Source organism: Cyprinus carpio, chromosome B11 (genome assembly GCF_018340385.1).
Source record: "Cyprinus carpio isolate SPL01 chromosome B11, ASM1834038v1, whole genome shotgun sequence".
In the NCBI taxonomy this organism is placed as follows: domain Eukaryota; kingdom Metazoa; phylum Chordata; class Actinopteri; order Cypriniformes; family Cyprinidae; genus Cyprinus; species Cyprinus carpio.
The window spans coordinates 15,097,591-15,114,042 of record NC_056607.1 but is presented as its reverse complement, the minus strand read 5'-3'; the positions used below and the strand labels follow the sequence as shown (position 1 = coordinate 15,114,042).

Genomic DNA, 16,452 nt, shown 5'->3' with positions numbered 1-16,452 from the left:
AATATGCATTGCTAAGAACTTAATTTAGGCAACTTTAAAGGTGATTTTCTAAATATTTTGCTTTTTTTGCACCCTCCGATTCCAGATTTTCAAATAGTTGTATCTCGGACAAATATTGTCCTATCCTTATTTATTCAGCTTTCAGATTATGTATAAATCTCAATTAAAAAAAAAAAAGAAAAAAAAAAACCCTTATGACTGGTTTTGTGGTCCAGGGTAACAAATGTTAAAATCAAATTTTCATGTATTTTCAATATCGTATCTAACATATTCGGGAAGTATATTATATTTATAATTCTTTCAGCTCTAGAATATTCTATCAACCCCCATTTCATTCTAAGTGTTTGGATGACTTTCTCCACCCACCAAAACTCATTGGCTTTTCCCAAGCCTTCAGTGGGAACCCTCTAATTCATTATTGTAAAGCACACCACTGTCTTGATCAGCGTCAGTGTCAGTGCTGCCCCAGCACAGTGGAATTTCACCGCAGACATCATGGTAAGTGTGAGACTGGGAGGATGCTGTTTGATTGATGGATCCTTAGAAAGTCATTAATGTCTGTTTGATTTGAAGTACGCTGGAAGCTCTGAAAATGTATTATTATGGTCATAAACCTCAACAAAATATTAAGAAGTCATATAAAATGTGTTTTTTACATTTCTTTTACATTTCATATATACATATTTTACTTTGTAAAACATTTTTATATTAAAATATTTATATATACTATATAAATAGAATTTAAAAGACACATGCAGACCACTTATTATGTGTATTAATACTAAGCCTATAGGAAGAGACGGCTATCTAGTATTAATAATTGTAATAAAATAGACTACATAGCATATACTGCAAAAAAAAAAAAGTTATCAAATAAAAATATTATATGTATATTTGAATATATAAATGTTTTTAAATGTGTTAATATGTAAACAGCCAGATTGTGTGTTTTTCTTGCAGGTCAGGATCAGCAACATGGGAATTGTCTCGTTATGCATAGTATTGCTGCTGGGGTCAGAGATCTGCATAGCAGGTATTACCAAAGTTTATTGATACATATGGATATATAATGTAAAAGTTAAATATTCTTCCGTTCTGCAGTTACTATGTTTTTGTCTCATGTGAAATTGTTATAATGTAATGGCATCACACAGAAGCACATTAAATTATTTCCTGTATACTTAGAATCAGTTCTATTTCTGAAAAAAAAAAATACAATAGAGTCATTGGTTACTTTTATGGCATCTCGTGTAATTTCATAAACAGCGGCTACGATGATGTGCCAACTCGTCTTGTCCTCGCCGCATGAAGTTCTTGAATTTCACAGACCTGTCATATGATAAATGGCTGAACAGTCAGCTGGGCACATCATCAAAGATTGTGACCACATCCTGCTTGGCACACTTCATACCCCATTCTGACAGAGAGGAAGTCAGCCAGCTGAAACCCCCTTCGAAAACGGTTATGAATCAATTCAAAGCCTTGAACAAGCAGAACAGTGTTTAAGACATGCCAAGCTATGACAGCACGTCGAGGGCCCTCTGAGTCTGTCATAAATTCAATAGGAGGAGCTGATGAGTGTCAACATCACTCTATGGTGTTGATGGAGTCCCGAGGGCCTCGCTCAACTTTAGCTTCAGATACTCTTTGACTGCTCTTACCAAGCCTTCGTGATCAAGTGACAGAAAACAGTAACTCCAATTAGTCACAGTTCAGCCCTGCAATGAGATTGTTGTCTCTCATTTCTGAGAAAGTAGAAAATGCAGCCAAACTTTGTGGGCTCCGGAAACTGCCTAAGAGAGCATCAAACGCAGCCGGGCCATTCACTCATCATTATCTCCCCGAGATTCGCAGACTGAGTGAGGATGGGGCTGCCTGACAAAAGCTTCTCTGATGACTCTGGCTAATTTAAGATGGAGCTATTTGTGACACAAATGCAGCAGGAAGTGAGACTCCCAGCCAGAGGACTGATTTGGCAGATCAATAGAGGAGCCAGTGAAATCTTGGCTATGTCTTTCTATGTCAACTCGAGGTCACTTTTGAACAAACACACGCTTGAACAGATCTGAGGTTTTCAAATGTGTTTACTCAGTAGGACTCTGTTTTGTTTATCGACTTCAATCCCTTCCAATTTATTTATGTTATGAACAGGGTTCTGTGATGAAATTCTTATATTATCTACACAAAAGTTTGGGTTCAGTAAGATGGTTTTCCTTTTTTAAAGAAATGAATAGTTGAATTCTGAAAGGATGCATTAAAGATTTAACTTTCTATTCATGGTTTCCACAAAAAAAAAATAGCACAACTGATAATTAGAACAATGTTTATTGAGCTGCAAATCAGCTATTAAGAATATTATTTCATATTTCTGAAGGATCATGTGACACTGAAGACTGAAGTAATGGCTGCTGAAAATTCAACTTTGCCAACATGAATTAATTAGAATTTAAAATATATTAAAACAGAAAACAGTTATTTTAAATTGTAATAATACAATTGACACAATATACTGTTTTACTGTATTTTTGATCAAATAAATGCAGCTTTGTTAAGCACATAAGAGACTTCTTTTAAAAAAATCTCCACCAACTCCACACTTTTGAGCGATAGTGTATATAAATGTATTTGTATTTATAATAAATTAATTATATTAATAATGTTTCCATTTCAGCAAGGCAAGAACTGATAGTTACCACCATCAAGGTAATATTAAAATAAGTTAAAAATAATAAAAAATTATGTTGTTATGTATTTTCACATTATTTATAATAACAGTTATTTCATTGTATTAATCATGTATTATACACATCATATTAATTTTGGATTTCAGCAAGACCCCTACACAATGAGCAAGGGCTCGCAGTTGGAAGGCTACTGTATGGATCTGCTCACTGAGCTGGCTAAGAAACTGGGTTTCAAATACAAGGTTCACCTGGTGAAGGATGGAGCGTATGGCCGGCAGGATGAAAGTGGAAACTGGAACGGAATGATCGGGGAGGTTGTTAGAGGGGTATGTGATGAATTTTACAGAAAAATACACAGAAGTACTGGTACTGTACTGATGCATATAAACTGAAAACCAGCATAGCAAAGAAATCATCTTGATGATATTAATCCTTCCTAAACCTTCCATGTATTTTGTTCACAGGAAGCTGATCTGGCCGTGGCTCCCCTCACTCTCACTGCTGCCCGTGAGAAGGCAGTGGGAATGACAAAACCTTACATGCAGACCGGAATCAGTATCCTCCTCCGCAAAGATATCGTTTCTGAGGAGGCCGGGTTTTTTGACTTCCTCTCCCCCTTCTCTGGGGAGACCTGGTTCGGCATCCTGATTGCATACTTTGTGACTGCAGTCTGCATCTGCATTGTAGGAAGGTCAGAGAAAGGAGGAGAACACCACAGACACATAGAACTTATCTACTGCACAAAACATTTTATTAGTATAGCTGTAAAACTGTTGTCCAGGATGGTTTCTGAATAGGATTCTGAAACTCAATTCTATGTTTGTCTTTTTATGTCAAGGTTGAGTCCATGTGAATGGAGTCAGCCTGAGACAGAGCCAAATCACTTCACTCTCCTCCACAGTTTGTGGTACGCTGCGGGAGCCCTAAGCCTGCAAGGTAATCATGTATGAATCATGTTTAATTGTATGAATGTAATGGTAGTATTTAGTGGTCATGCACTGAAAAGCCAAGTCTTCACCCTTCGGATGCAGGATATATTTCATCATCTGTCCACTGTCAGCCATATCCCTTATGGCCAATTTGATCTTTTTTTGCTACACATTTTACAATATCTGTGGAATCTTCACCAAATTTATTTCATATCAAGCCTCACAATAATCACTTACTGGAATTTTTTTTTTTAGTTTTAATAATTGTTCTGCAGAACCTTAATAGTGCACTATGGAAGTCTTTCCTACAATAATGATTTATATTGGTGGTCGAGTTGATTTTCATGTTTATGCCAGGTCTATCAGTTTTATTCTAGTAGTATTTATATAGTTTTTGTTAATATTATGAATTAGCAGTTGTTTTTATTTAGTCAATTTTCATTTAGTTATTTGCTTTTATCATTTTTCTTTTCTTTTTTTAATAATACTATTTAGGTTTAAGTCATTTTTATTTGCAGATGCTTCAGCTTAAACTTCAGCTTTAAATCTAATATTTATATTATTTCAGCTTTATTTCAGTTTTCCAGACCTTTTTTATATATAGTTTATTTTATATGACTTATATTATTTATATATTTAGGTTTAATTTATTTTATTACTTGTTTTAGTTTTAGTTCAGTTTTAGTTATTATTATTCCCAGTTTAAATTTACTCTATTTTAGCTAGTTGCCAAGGCACCATCTGTAATTTTCATTTAGTGTGTTCTAATGAATGTGTTCTAAATTTAAAAATTAAATAATATAATATTTAGTAGTTTTAAGTTAAATATTTTAATGGCTTTAGTTTACGATACTGTTGTCCATAAACAGTAAACAGACCAGCTACTAAAGCAGCAGCAGCATTTAAAAAAAGATGGCAATAAAAAAGTGAAAGTAGCGCACCAATTTTCTGGCGAAGATGCCAAACAGGAAGCGGAGCTCTGTCTTAGAGGTGCTTTGGTATATAAAAACAAAACTTGGAAAATCTCATCGCTGCCATGCCCTTACAGAGTCTGCAAAATTTTAACCCTTGCACCTCCTACTTATCAAAATATATAAGCAATAATATACTTATATCCTTTAAAAAACAGGAATATGTAGCCCTACAATGTATTTTCCACATACTGTATAGTCAGCATTATAAGGTATAGTTCACTGGGGTGCTTGGCCCTTTATTGCTGCCTGCAGCTATTTTTCTATCTAAACTACTTTTCAGCCGTTGATAATGGAAGGATAACGTCTTTTCCTCTCATTTGTTTTGCTCTCTGCAGGTGCAGGCCCTCACCCTAAAGCTGTGTCAGGAAGGGTTATCAGTTGTACCTGGTGGTTGTTTGCCGTGGTGCTCCTGGCCTGTTATTTTTCTAGCCTCAGTTCCTCTCAGGGGCCTGACTCTGCACCCCTCATGATTAAAGGTTTTGAGGACTTGGCTAACCAGGATGTAATAGAATATGGAACACTTGCCAGCTCCTCCACTCTTGCCTTCTTTAAGGTCTGATCACATGAATTATTTCATCACATTTTTCCGATTACTCAAATTCATTCCTACCAGATGGTACAGAAAAGATTTCCTAACGTATTTTCTTTTTGCACAGAACTCAAATAACCCATCTTACCGTCGTATCTATGAGCACATGGAGCGGAGAAAGAGTTTTGTGTCCTCCATGGATGAGGGTGTCCAGAGAGCAAAGGAAGGAAACTATGCTTTTATTGGAGAATCGGTGTCCTTGGACTTGGCTGTGGCACGCCATTGTGAACTGGTCCGGGCGCATGAGGTCATCGGGATGAGAGGTTACAGCATTGTAACTCCTCTTGGTGAGACAAACATATTTATGCAGTTTTAAATGGATGTACACTGTAAAAATTATTTTCCAAAGCTGTAAATAAAGATTATTGGAGTATGTTTTAATAGAAAATACTAGTCTTAGTTTTTCCTCTCTCACAAGATCTCATGTTTAGTTATGTTTGAAATTTACTACATTTTCTGAGTGAAATTTGAAAGTTATGTTGTTGTTGTTCAAAGGAGTTTTTTTCAAAAAATATGAAAATGTATTCATCCCCAGGCCATCAAAGATGAGTTTATTTCTGCAAAGCAGATTTGGAAAAAAAATTTTTGTATTACATCTCTTGCTCACCAAATGGATCCTCTGCAGTGAATGGGTGCCATCAGAATGAGAGTCCAAACAGCTGATAAAAACATCACAATCACAAGTAATCCACACATCTCATTCTGACGGCACCCATTCACTGCAGAGGCTCCATTGGTGAGCAGATTTTCTCCAGATCTGTTTTTTATGAAGAAACAAACTCATCTATAGCTGGGTTTCCCTCTAAAGCTGGGAATTTAACTTGAACATCGCAAAACTGGAATATCGCATAAAACATTTGCGAATAAGCACTGTTTCAAACCAGTCAAAGAGAACAAATTAGTCACTTCCTGATAAACCGGCACTAAATATCACTAAGTAGGAGATAATTTTGATATATAATAAATGACTTGCTCTTCAGAGCGAGCAGATGAAACACAATAAATAGAGTCATAGCTTTCAGAGCCTGCTGTTTGGGAATGCAGTCATGTAAGGCAGCTCTGGGAGGCAATTATACAGAAATACGTTGACGACATACTTTGCTTGGGCATTTAAGAATGGTCATAACATTTCAAATGCTGTGCAACGAGATCGTTCCACTGGTTAGTCAGGTTATGCAATCCCATAACATCAAAGTCAGATGACTTTTTTGATGCGCGTGGAGGAATTTATATGCAAAATGCATTTCAATCTCCCATTATTCACATTATCCCTTTTTCAAAAAAGTAAAAAAGTACCTCAAGCCAGCGTAATTTATTTATTTATTTTCTTTTTGATGTGATACTTCAAATGTTAATTTTTGCATGAACTATTGCTTTAAAATTTACCTAAAAATACTTTTGGTCGTATTATTTTTTCAAAGAGAGACACAAGACATGTTGCCGTTGCTGCCGTTCAATCTGCAGTGAATGGTTTTAATGCCACAGTATTTTTGGAACAGGATCTCAAATGCTGAAGAACCTGAGCGTGGCTATCCTGCAGCTGAGTGAGGCAGGGGAGTTGGCGTACCTGCGCACTAAGTGGTGGGCCAGCAGCTGTATACCGGATAGTGCCAAAGGCTCGTCTCTGAGGGCCCATAGCATGAAGGGCATCTTCCTGGTTCTGGCTATAGGCCTTGCGATTGGAGTGCTGCTCTCCTTGTTTGAACTCACCTCAAAGTCTCGCAGCACTGCAGGGGAGCAGAAGGCAAGTAATGCCAATATAAACACACACAAACACAGACATGTCAATGAACTACCACACCAGGAAGAAAATTTACAGTTTTTCATTGCTGTTAAATTTAAGCACAGATTTCAGCGGTACTGTAGCACATTTCAATGTGTTTTTGTTCATTATAATACGTCGGTGAAAATAAATTTGTTTTCATCAATACAGAAATCCTGCTGTGCAGTTTTGACTCGGGAGCTGAGCCAGCGTTTGAGAATGACCGACACAAAGGGAGGCCAGGAAACCTCAGACAAAAACAAGGCATAAAATTCTCAACAACACTGATGTAATATGCAAGTCTTACATTATTAGGTTTGTACATTATCTGGTGCTAGGTATTATTACTATTTCTCAAGTTAGAAAATTATATTTTTTAACATCTTATATTTTTAACTGATTTAGATAAGCTGTACTAAAACTGCAGAGATTTAAATACATAATCTTATTTTTTTCTTTTTACATTTAAATCAAGCTGTCTGTCTGTTCAGTGAAGATGCAATGAGACTCCTTTTAACTTACATCTTGCAGCAAATCTCATGCAGTTCATTGTATTAGATCAATCTTGAAACAATATAGAAACAGAGATTTTTAGACCAGCATTATGAGTCAAAAATGTTAAATGTGAACTATTTTGCGAATGAATGACAAAGATTGGAGACAACTGAACAAAGAGTAAATCTGATTTTATGTTTGTTAAATTCTGTACATCAGAGGAAATGTTTGTAATAAAGTCAGAAATGCAAGGAAAATGTCTGTGAAAAGTAAAAATTACAAGTAACATATTACAGTTGTTTTGTAATTCAAACATAGGAAACATACATAAAATTATGTTAAATAAAAAAAATAAAAAAAATCTTAGTGTCACAAAAGAGGTATGCATTCTGGCACCATGTATATTAATGAATTAATAAACTTGATCTAACACCAAAGTGTGACTGCATTTTTAACAAACATGAGAAACATTTGTTTAGTTTTTAATTCTGAATTGCAGCTTCCAAACGCAAAAGTCCAAATGTAACATTCCAGGCTCCTTTTAGAAAAAAATAATGAATTATGAGTCCAGATGGCACGAGTTGACGAGTAAGACTTAATCAAGATAATACTTGTACAAAATACAAATATGTATTTATGTAATTGCTTTTCTTTGTGCAGCATCTGTCCATACCCGTAATTGCAGTGTGGAATTTTATTTCTGTTTCTTCTTAGGTTTCACATGCATGTTTTTTTTTCTACAGTGTTGAAGAATCTAAAAAAAAAGATTAAAACCCCACCAAAAATTAACATTGAGATCTCTTGTAAGCTCAAATAAAAAGTGTTTTTGTTTTACTCAACCGGCATGAAAATAGCATTAATTTAACATAATTAATCATTTAGAAAAAACACTTTTATGACTTACCTCTGAAAAACAGTGGCGAATGGCAGCGAATCTCACACATTTTCTGCTCAAACAGAGCATTCATTTCCCTCTGCAGTGTGCCCATTGTCTGCTGCTGGTTGTCAGGGAAACGGGACGGCAGAGTACTCAGGTCAAGGCTGTCCAAACTACTTAGGCTGCTTGATTCACTCGCAGTGAGGTTGTGATTATTATAAAGAGAGTTTTTTGCTGCAGAGTAACTGCACTGAGGGAGAGGGTGCTGGTTGAGAAAGTCTTTCCTAACGTGATGGGGTGTGTTTGGTGGCGAGGGCGGACGGTGTCTCGGGACGCTTTGTGATCTACGTCCTTTAAATGGTGAATCTTTGGGAGACGGTATGTCTGTGTAATTCACGCGTCTGCTCAGCGCAGGGGTTGCAGGGATTGACAGAGGGTTAAGCTTACCATCTAAAGAACGTCCAAATTTATCTCTGAGCAACACAGTTCTGGTGTTTAATGTTCCACTGAAAGGATCTAGTACTCCATCAGGTATTGGATGGAAATTTAAGGGTTCACACTCTTGTGTAGGTTCTGACTGAATTTTCTGACTCTCTTGAGGTTCGTACATCTCAGGTTCCTTCTCTGAATCCTCAGATTTAACACCTGAGATCTGCTTCGACAAGGACTGATTATTCAGTATATTTATCTTAGTAATCGCTAAGTTTGTAGTCTCACACTCCTGTTTATTTCGTTTTGAAACAGTCTGCTCTTTGGTTTCCTCAAGGTGTGATTGAACCACAGAAGTCTGAATGTCCAAATCTGAATTGTCTTTTGAATCAAATGCTAAGTTGGTGTAGTCTATAGCCACTCCTGCTCCACCAGAGCATGTGATGAAGGACAGGCGGTGCTGTCGTGCCTCGTGAGATCCTTCCGGCTCCTGAAAACAGACCTTATGGGCCCTTCTAAGTTCACTTTGAGCTCCTCTGAGCAAAGATGCAGATTGTGAGGTGCTCCTGCTGTCCTTTGAGCTCACGTCATCACTGTAACGTCTGTTTAGAAAGGCCTCTTTTTTGGTGTAGCAGTCAGCTGACCCCTTCGCCACTTTTGCTTGGTTCTTTCCAGCTCCTTTCTGCAGGAAGTTCGGGCCAAAGGATGTCCTTGTGCCATCTTCAGAGGTCTGCATAAGGTTTTTCTGGATTAGCTGCTTTACTGCGTTGCTTGATTTGACCTGGTGGTCAGCAAAACAATTTCATAATGTTAAAATGGTAATTAACAGAAGTTCACTTCCAGAATGAAAAGTTCCTGATTATTTACTCATCCTCGTGTCATCCAAGATGTTCATGTCTTTCTTCAGTTGAAAAGAAATTATGGGTTTTGAGGTAAACATTCCAGGATTTTTCTCCATATAGTGGACTTCAGTTGGAGTTGATTTAAGAATTTTTAGATATTTTGGCTGGAAAAAAGGACGAAAAATATATTTTTTTTTTTGCAGTGTAAAAAGTTTAACATTTTTTTTTTTTTAAGAAAAAGACCAATCATTTCCCTTGATAAGACTCTTATTCATAAGCTGGGATTGTGTAAAGCCCTTTGAAGCTGCATTAAAACTGCAATTTGGACCTTCAACCGATCAAAGTCCACTATATGGAGAAAAATCCTGGAATGTTTTCCTCAAAAACCTTAATTTATTTGCGACTGAAGAAAGAAAGACATGAACATCTTGGATGACATGGGGTGAGTAAATGATCAGGAAATTTTCATTCTGGAAGTGAACTTCCCCTTCAACAACAGTCAAAATTTCAGTAGACACATTTATGCAAAAGAGAAAAGAAATGTAATAAAAAGTTACTTTTCCTGTGATGTCATTAATGGCAACATGCACAAAGATAGATGCTTCTTCCATACCTTCTAAATAAACATGTCGATAGCCTGAGGAACATGGAAATAATGTAATTCTGGCTGACCAAATTATTGACAAAAATGGATACAGCAAATGTTTCAAAAATATATACAGCATTCTCTGTCCAATAATGTCACTGACTGTCATGTAATTCACCTGGCATCATGCTTTTAAATGCTATGGTTCTCTGTCCAATAAAGTCTCGTCCAATTGGATCATGGTCCCAAACCATAAAGCGTACTAAGGCAATCTGAGGCATGTGCAGAGTAAACACGAGTGTCTCCTCCCACATGGGGTTAAAACCTGTTACATGGGCAAATCATGGGAAACGGTTTACATTTAGCTGACCTATACCAATCATTCGTTTTATGTAAGCTATATATTTAAATGTTACATAATGAAAAAAATGATTTGCAGTTCAGTCAAATCACATGATTTTGTCTCATTCATTGCAAAATGAACCATTACTCATGAATCTTTTTGCCTGACTCATTAAAAAGAAAACAAGTCCTTTGTGTGAGAAACTGACATCATGTGTTCATCTCATATGCAGGAAACACGACTTGCTTTTAAACACAATGGAAAAGATACGTGAAAAGAAAATCTAGAAGACATCGCACAACACTCAAAGACTGTTTATGTCTGAAAAATAATGACAAAACACATTTTTATTTTATTATTATCACATACTGTTGCCATCAGTCAGCCACTAAAAAAAACCCCATTTGAAACACCAACTAACCCTTATAGGTTCTACTGCCAAGTTTTGCCTGTTTGAACAATTCAGTTCTGCACTTACCGTTGTCATCTACTACTCTTGTCTGCTGCTTATTGCAGTTGATAGGCAATCCAATAATCTCCACTTCCACAAAGGGATCTATGATCGACAACAAACATTTAATCTTAGACAGCTTGTAACATTTTATCCTTTACTTTAATTTCAGTATGAGTGATCTCACCTCTCCTCTGTCTCCTAACATGGAGTCTTTTGGCTTTGGTAGCTGCTGGCCACTAATTATTTTGAGCACTAGCTGAGATTTCCTGTGTCCTGGCAAAGGGTCTTCCAGCATAGGATTAAAGGCACCTGAGGACAATCATTTTGTGTGGTGAAAAGTGCCTTTCAAAGAAAATAATACATTTAATGCATCAAAGAAATGTCTTTTTTGTGTGCACTCTAGAAGCACCAAGCTACCTTTACACAAGGATTTTGGCTTCAGCACATAGCCGCAGTTTCCATTCGCTGCAAATTTCGCCCTGTTCAGCTGTAGCATACGGCCTTCTGTTTGATAGTTGAGAGCGACTGGAAAGATGAAACAACATTTCAAACAAATGCACGGCACAACTGTGATACATTAAAAAAAACCATTTGCCAGCAAGGATCCATTGCTGTTCAAATCAAAGTTGCTGGCATTTCATCATTAATGAAAAACAACAGGCTTTGATGATAATTAGAAAGGAAATTATTCATGATAAATTAAAGAAAAAAGCTAATTCATACCTAAATGACATCCTGCATTCCAAAAAGGCTGAGGATTGAAGTTGCTAGAATCAACACGGTAGTTGGAAGAGTAGACTCGTAAGAGTTGTCGTTGATTAAAGCGAACTAACTGAGCAGGCTTTAGCTGCAGAATCTGGTTAGTTAAGCTTTCGTTTAAGGAGGACACTTGCCAGCTGCACATGTATGCTGCAACACACATGCAGTTTATTTAGACATATATATCAAGAACACTTCTACAGTTTGTGCTCATGGAGTGACTAGATCACTTATGTGGATATTTTTGAGGTTGAAACTGTATTTACATTTGTCTTACCTTGAGTTTCTATATCGTGAACTCGCACTGACTTTGTGTATTTGACTAGATCAGAGAGGGCACGGGAAAGTCTCCTTGTTTTCCTTCGTCTGAAAAAAAAAATCAGCATAAAACACAAACTATTATTAAACTGGAAAGATTAAGATCAGACATTGTATCACACTGTAAAAATATTTGTAAGAATGGTAAAATACAACAGTGAAATTTTTTTTAATAAGACAATTCATGTTACTGTACAAGTTATGTTTTTAGTTATCATTAGTATCATCACAGTAATTTTAGTATAATTGAGATATTATTATAATTGTTTTATTTTTATATTTTCTGGTTTCAGTTTAATTTTAGTTGGTTTTGGTAATTTGTTTTTGTCATTTACATTTTTTTTGTAATATGTATATATAGTTTTCATTATTTCTTATTTCAGTTTTAGTTACATTAAGTTTTATTTATAATACATCAAGATAAACTAATTGAAAAGAAGAAATGTCGCCTTGGCAACTATAGTTGAAATAAAATAAGTTTAGGTTTTTCATATCATTTATTACAGTTGAGATTTATTTTATTTTAGCTATTTATTTTATTAAGTAACAAGCTGTACAATACTTTAACATGATTTGTTATGGTTAAAATACTTTTCCATTTGATTTAAATTGTTTAAACTATTAAAATATAGTCATGAATACATACAAGCACCAAAATGGCATCCTGTAACGTTGAAAACTTTTTTTTTTCTGTGACTTTCTGACAACCTTTGTTTTTACTGTGCATTTATCTGATTTCTTTCTTTTCTTTTTTTTTTTAATTACAATTAACAGCAAATTCAACAACAAACTGTATCTCCTGAAATACTCACTTGCCATAGTTGATAACCTGTTTATCATTACTGCTTGGAATTTCCTGCTCATTGTCGGAGTCACTCAGGACGGTCCTCTTTTTTAACTTTATCCGGTTTTTCTTCTGAAACACAGAACATTATATCACTAGTATAATGCTGATTTTTGTGAGATTCTTTTTCCTAAATTACTGGAAATGTAATACGCCTAGTGGAAAGTCCTTGGAGACCTTGCGGCTGAAGCTGTCCATGAACAACCTCCGTGAGCGTTTCTTTGATTCATCGCCCATCCCTGGTACTCCTTCAGTGCTCTGTAATCCAGAACACAGCAGTTTTTACTTAAACACTCCAGGGGGGGAATAACCCAATTATTCTAATGTAAAAAAAAGGAAGAAGCATCTCACATCTCCATTGATTTGCTCCTCTTCCTCCTCATCCTCTTCACCGCTGTCTTCATCAGACACATCTCCTTCCTCTGCATCAGCATCAATGTTTGCTGGCAGCTTCTTTCCCTGGAAAGCACCGTAATGTCAGGTTTTTCCATGATTTAGTCACAAAAAAAAAATCTACTTCCAACTTCCAACAAGTACAATATATTACCTCACCTTGACAAGCACTTTCCCTTTTAAAAGCTCTGGTGATGGCAGACGTCTCGACTCGTTCACATTTATATTTGACAGGTCCAGCTTGTCCTGTAGCACTTCCATGAGGTGCTGAGCCATTTTCTTCTGCTGAGGCACAGTGCAGTGGTTCTCTATAGAAAGGATCACTGGATATCTGATAGTGGAAGAATTAGTTAAATTCATTTTAATTATTTATTATTTTTATTATTTACAAAAAATAACATATCACTTACTGAGTTTTGGCAAATGCATATTTGTTGATTGTCTCAACAACATCTTTAAACAGGATTTTTGAGGTAAGTGTGTAACCATGATGCACAATCGGTTCTCCATCAGGACCATCCCAGCAGTCAACTGGAGAGGCAGAGAAAGTCATTTGAATGATAACATATTTTGTTTAATGTCTGTAAACACCCCATTAAAATGTATTTTACTTTGACCAATACTTTATCCAAAAAGGCATCCGCTTTGATCTACAGCATGTTGACAACAAGCTTTTAGGTTGAGAGAAGTATTTCTACCTTCCACACAGCGACAGCCTGCCTGAAGCACATACGCATACATATCAACCCGAGACTGAGACAGCAGCTGATCTCCGGTCAGGTAAGTGTTGTGAGACGATGCGATATAGTAATTCGTCAGCGGTTGTGTCATGTCCTGGTTTACTTGATAGTGTTCCGGGTTGAAGACATCCCCTGCAGGACTTCGCATGTAGTTGGTGAAACCTGAAAGTGAGATAAATGTTGTAAACATCCAACGATACAATAAATGTATGATATAACCAGATTAAAAGATGAAGCAAAGAAAGAGTCTCTCACCATCAATACCCAGCACCATACGTGTTTGGTTTTCAGAACATGGCTCAAACTGGTTGATGATCATCTTGCAGTATTCTTTGGTCACATTTACCATCTAGGAAAAGAGAGCATATATACCACTTTCAAATAAGATGGTGCATGTCCATCAAAAGAGCAGCATATTTAACAAATAACTTTGTTAAAAATGTGGAAAATGAATCACACCAGCCTTTTGCTCATTTTCCAAGAAGCGCTGGAGGTCGTTCAGGTCCATGTGCTCTTTGTGGTTGCTGTAGGTGATCATTAGTAAGTAAAGATCTCTGCGTGTTGAGATCAGCTTGTAAAAGGTACAGAATTCCTCAAATGTCAACGACCCCTGGTTTTCATCAGTGTCAGCCTCCTGTGAATGCACAGGGTTTTCTTTGAAATGAAAAAATGTGTAAAACGTAATCTTACAAATATTTAATATAGAAATATAATACAATGTGCATGTCTTGGGGCAGTGGTTAAAAGACAAACATTAATTGTCATTGGTTTTGGTGGAGACTGCAGGCAATTACACAATTATTTATTACATTTATTTTATTTTAATTCAAGTCTATAAATTAGAAAGAGATATTTTAGACAGCACTGTTTGTACTTTTAGTGAAAGTAGTGTTATGGTATTGGTTGCAGTAGAAATATATGTCTCCATTAAGGATCAGAGGCTCTAGAGTTAAGACCTCCATCAGTTTCAGACAACGCCATCTGTTCAAAGTAAACCATATGTTGCTCACTGAGTGTCGTTATCTGCATCTTTGCTCATAGCAATGTGGACATGTTTTAAACCAATATAATGTGGCAATGATGATATTTATAGGAAACTTTTACGCCAACCATACAGAAATAGTAGAATTAGACTTGTGAAAAACACTAGCTAGGAGAATTTGATTTGCTTGGTTGTTTGAACTGAACTTACATTTAAAGGCCTACACTACTGTTCAGAAGTTTGGGGTCAATAACATTTAATAATAATAATAAGCCTTTATTTAGCAAAGTTGCATTAAATTGATGAAAAGTGACAGTAAAGATATTTCTAATGTTACAAAAGATTTCTGTTTCAAATAAATGCTGTTCTATTGAACTTTCTATTCAAAGAATCCTGAAAAAATGTCATGGTTTCCATTAAAACATTAGGCAGCACAACAGTTTTCAACATTGATAATAATAAGAAATTTAATAAAATTAATACATAAGGATCATGTGACACTGAAGACTGGAGTAATGCCTGCTGTAAATTCAACTTTTTTCATCACAGAAATACATTACAATTTTAAAATACATTCAAAAAGAAAAGTTATTTTCAATTGTAATAATATTTCACAATATTACTGTCTTTCTGTATTTTTGATCAAACAAATGCAGCCTTAGAGATATTGTATCCTTTGACAAAAAGATTTTTTATTATTCTCTCGGAAAACAATGGTGAAGCTACACAATTTATTTTTAAACCAGCTCCGGTAATATTACTGAAAATGTGATTTTAATTGTGGTTGACGACTCCCCAAAATAATACAATGTGGTATGTATTTTTGATTATGAACTTTTCTCTCCTTTAATTTTGGACCAGACCTCTGCACATACAACCAATGTTGACAAGATATAATGTACCTGGAACATTTCTCTGACTTTCTGCTTTGGAAGGTTCACACTGAGCTTGTGGAGCAGCTGTAAAACCTCTCCAATGCTTAGATTTCCATCTCCATTTTTGTCTGCTTCTGAAAAGGTCTGTCTCAACCATTTGCAACAAGATGTAAGGAAACATCCACTCTCACACAGAATACGTAACAATTTGAACAAACTAAAATGGGCCACATTGGGGGCTATGGGTGGATTCAGACCATAAGTGGACACAATTAAAAGGATATTGATCTCGTGTCCGTTGCCTTTTTGCCAGACTGTCCTCGTCACTGATGCCTGCCAGCAGGTATTTAAGGCCAGTAATCCAGGTCCGTGCCTCTTCTCCATTTGTGGACACCAAGTCAAGAGATTCCACGTGGTCTCCCTGGTAAATACTGAAGCAGCAGTTTGGATCAACGTTATTGTTGGCAAATCGCCTGAAGACCTCAGTTCGCATCCCCTCACAGACCTCATGGATGGAGTCTATAGTGACTGAATAAAACAAGAATGGGAATAAGCAGTGCAGAGCTCTTGTTTGATA

At 36.1% G+C, this 16,452-nt stretch overlaps 2 protein-coding genes across 2 annotated transcripts; one reads left to right on the top strand and one right to left on the bottom strand.

The window, feature by feature from the left end:
* Window positions 1-368: 368 nt before the first annotated feature.
* Window positions 369-7,870, top strand: si:dkey-183j2.10 (probable glutamate receptor). Its single transcript, XM_042734096.1, has 10 exons — window positions 369-498; window positions 961-1,033; window positions 2,672-2,703; window positions 2,831-3,010; window positions 3,149-3,375; window positions 3,523-3,620; window positions 4,923-5,140; window positions 5,244-5,463; window positions 6,676-6,920; window positions 7,110-7,870. The coding sequence occupies exons 1-10, from the start codon at window positions 496-498 to the stop codon at window positions 7,206-7,208; spliced, it is 1,395 nt and encodes a 464-aa protein (XP_042590030.1). The 5' UTR covers window positions 369-495; the 3' UTR covers window positions 7,209-7,870.
* On the bottom strand, window positions 7,685-14,556 carry LOC109074757 (1-phosphatidylinositol 4,5-bisphosphate phosphodiesterase eta-2-like). The gene is made up of 17 exons (XM_042733447.1): window positions 14,482-14,556; window positions 14,274-14,367; window positions 13,977-14,180; window positions 13,689-13,809; window positions 13,438-13,609; window positions 13,237-13,344; window positions 13,063-13,143; window positions 12,854-12,957; window positions 12,001-12,089; window positions 11,688-11,873; window positions 11,382-11,489; window positions 11,149-11,273; window positions 10,989-11,091; window positions 10,346-10,492; window positions 10,139-10,218; window positions 8,338-9,520; window positions 7,685-8,187 (listed from the first exon to the last, which is right to left on the bottom strand). Exons 1-17 carry the CDS (start codon window positions 14,554-14,556, stop codon window positions 8,171-8,173), a joined length of 2,997 nt encoding a protein of 998 aa, XP_042589381.1. The 3' UTR covers window positions 7,685-8,170.
* Window positions 14,557-16,452: the final 1,896 nt, after the last annotated feature.

Excerpts from the sequence above, each read along its gene's own strand:
- si:dkey-183j2.10 (XM_042734096.1), top strand. Across the intron at positions 5,141-5,243 it reads CCACTCTTGCCTTCTTTAAG|AACTCAAATAACCCATCTTA; the intron begins GTCTGATCACAT and ends CTTTTTGCACAG. Across the intron at positions 5,464-6,675 it reads CAGCATTGTAACTCCTCTTG|GATCTCAAATGCTGAAGAAC; the intron begins GTGAGACAAACA and ends TTTTTGGAACAG.
- LOC109074757 (XM_042733447.1), bottom strand. The coding sequence starts at position 14,556 with ATGATCACCTACAGCAACCACAAAGAGCACATGGACCTGAACGACCTC. Across the intron at positions 14,181-14,273 it reads TATGGTGCTGGGTATTGATG|GTTTCACCAACTACATGCGA; the intron begins GTGAGAGACTCT and ends TCTCACTTTCAG. Across the intron at positions 13,144-13,236 it reads AGGAGCAAATCAATGGAGAT|AGCACTGAAGGAGTACCAGG; the intron begins GTGAGATGCTTC and ends TCTGGATTACAG.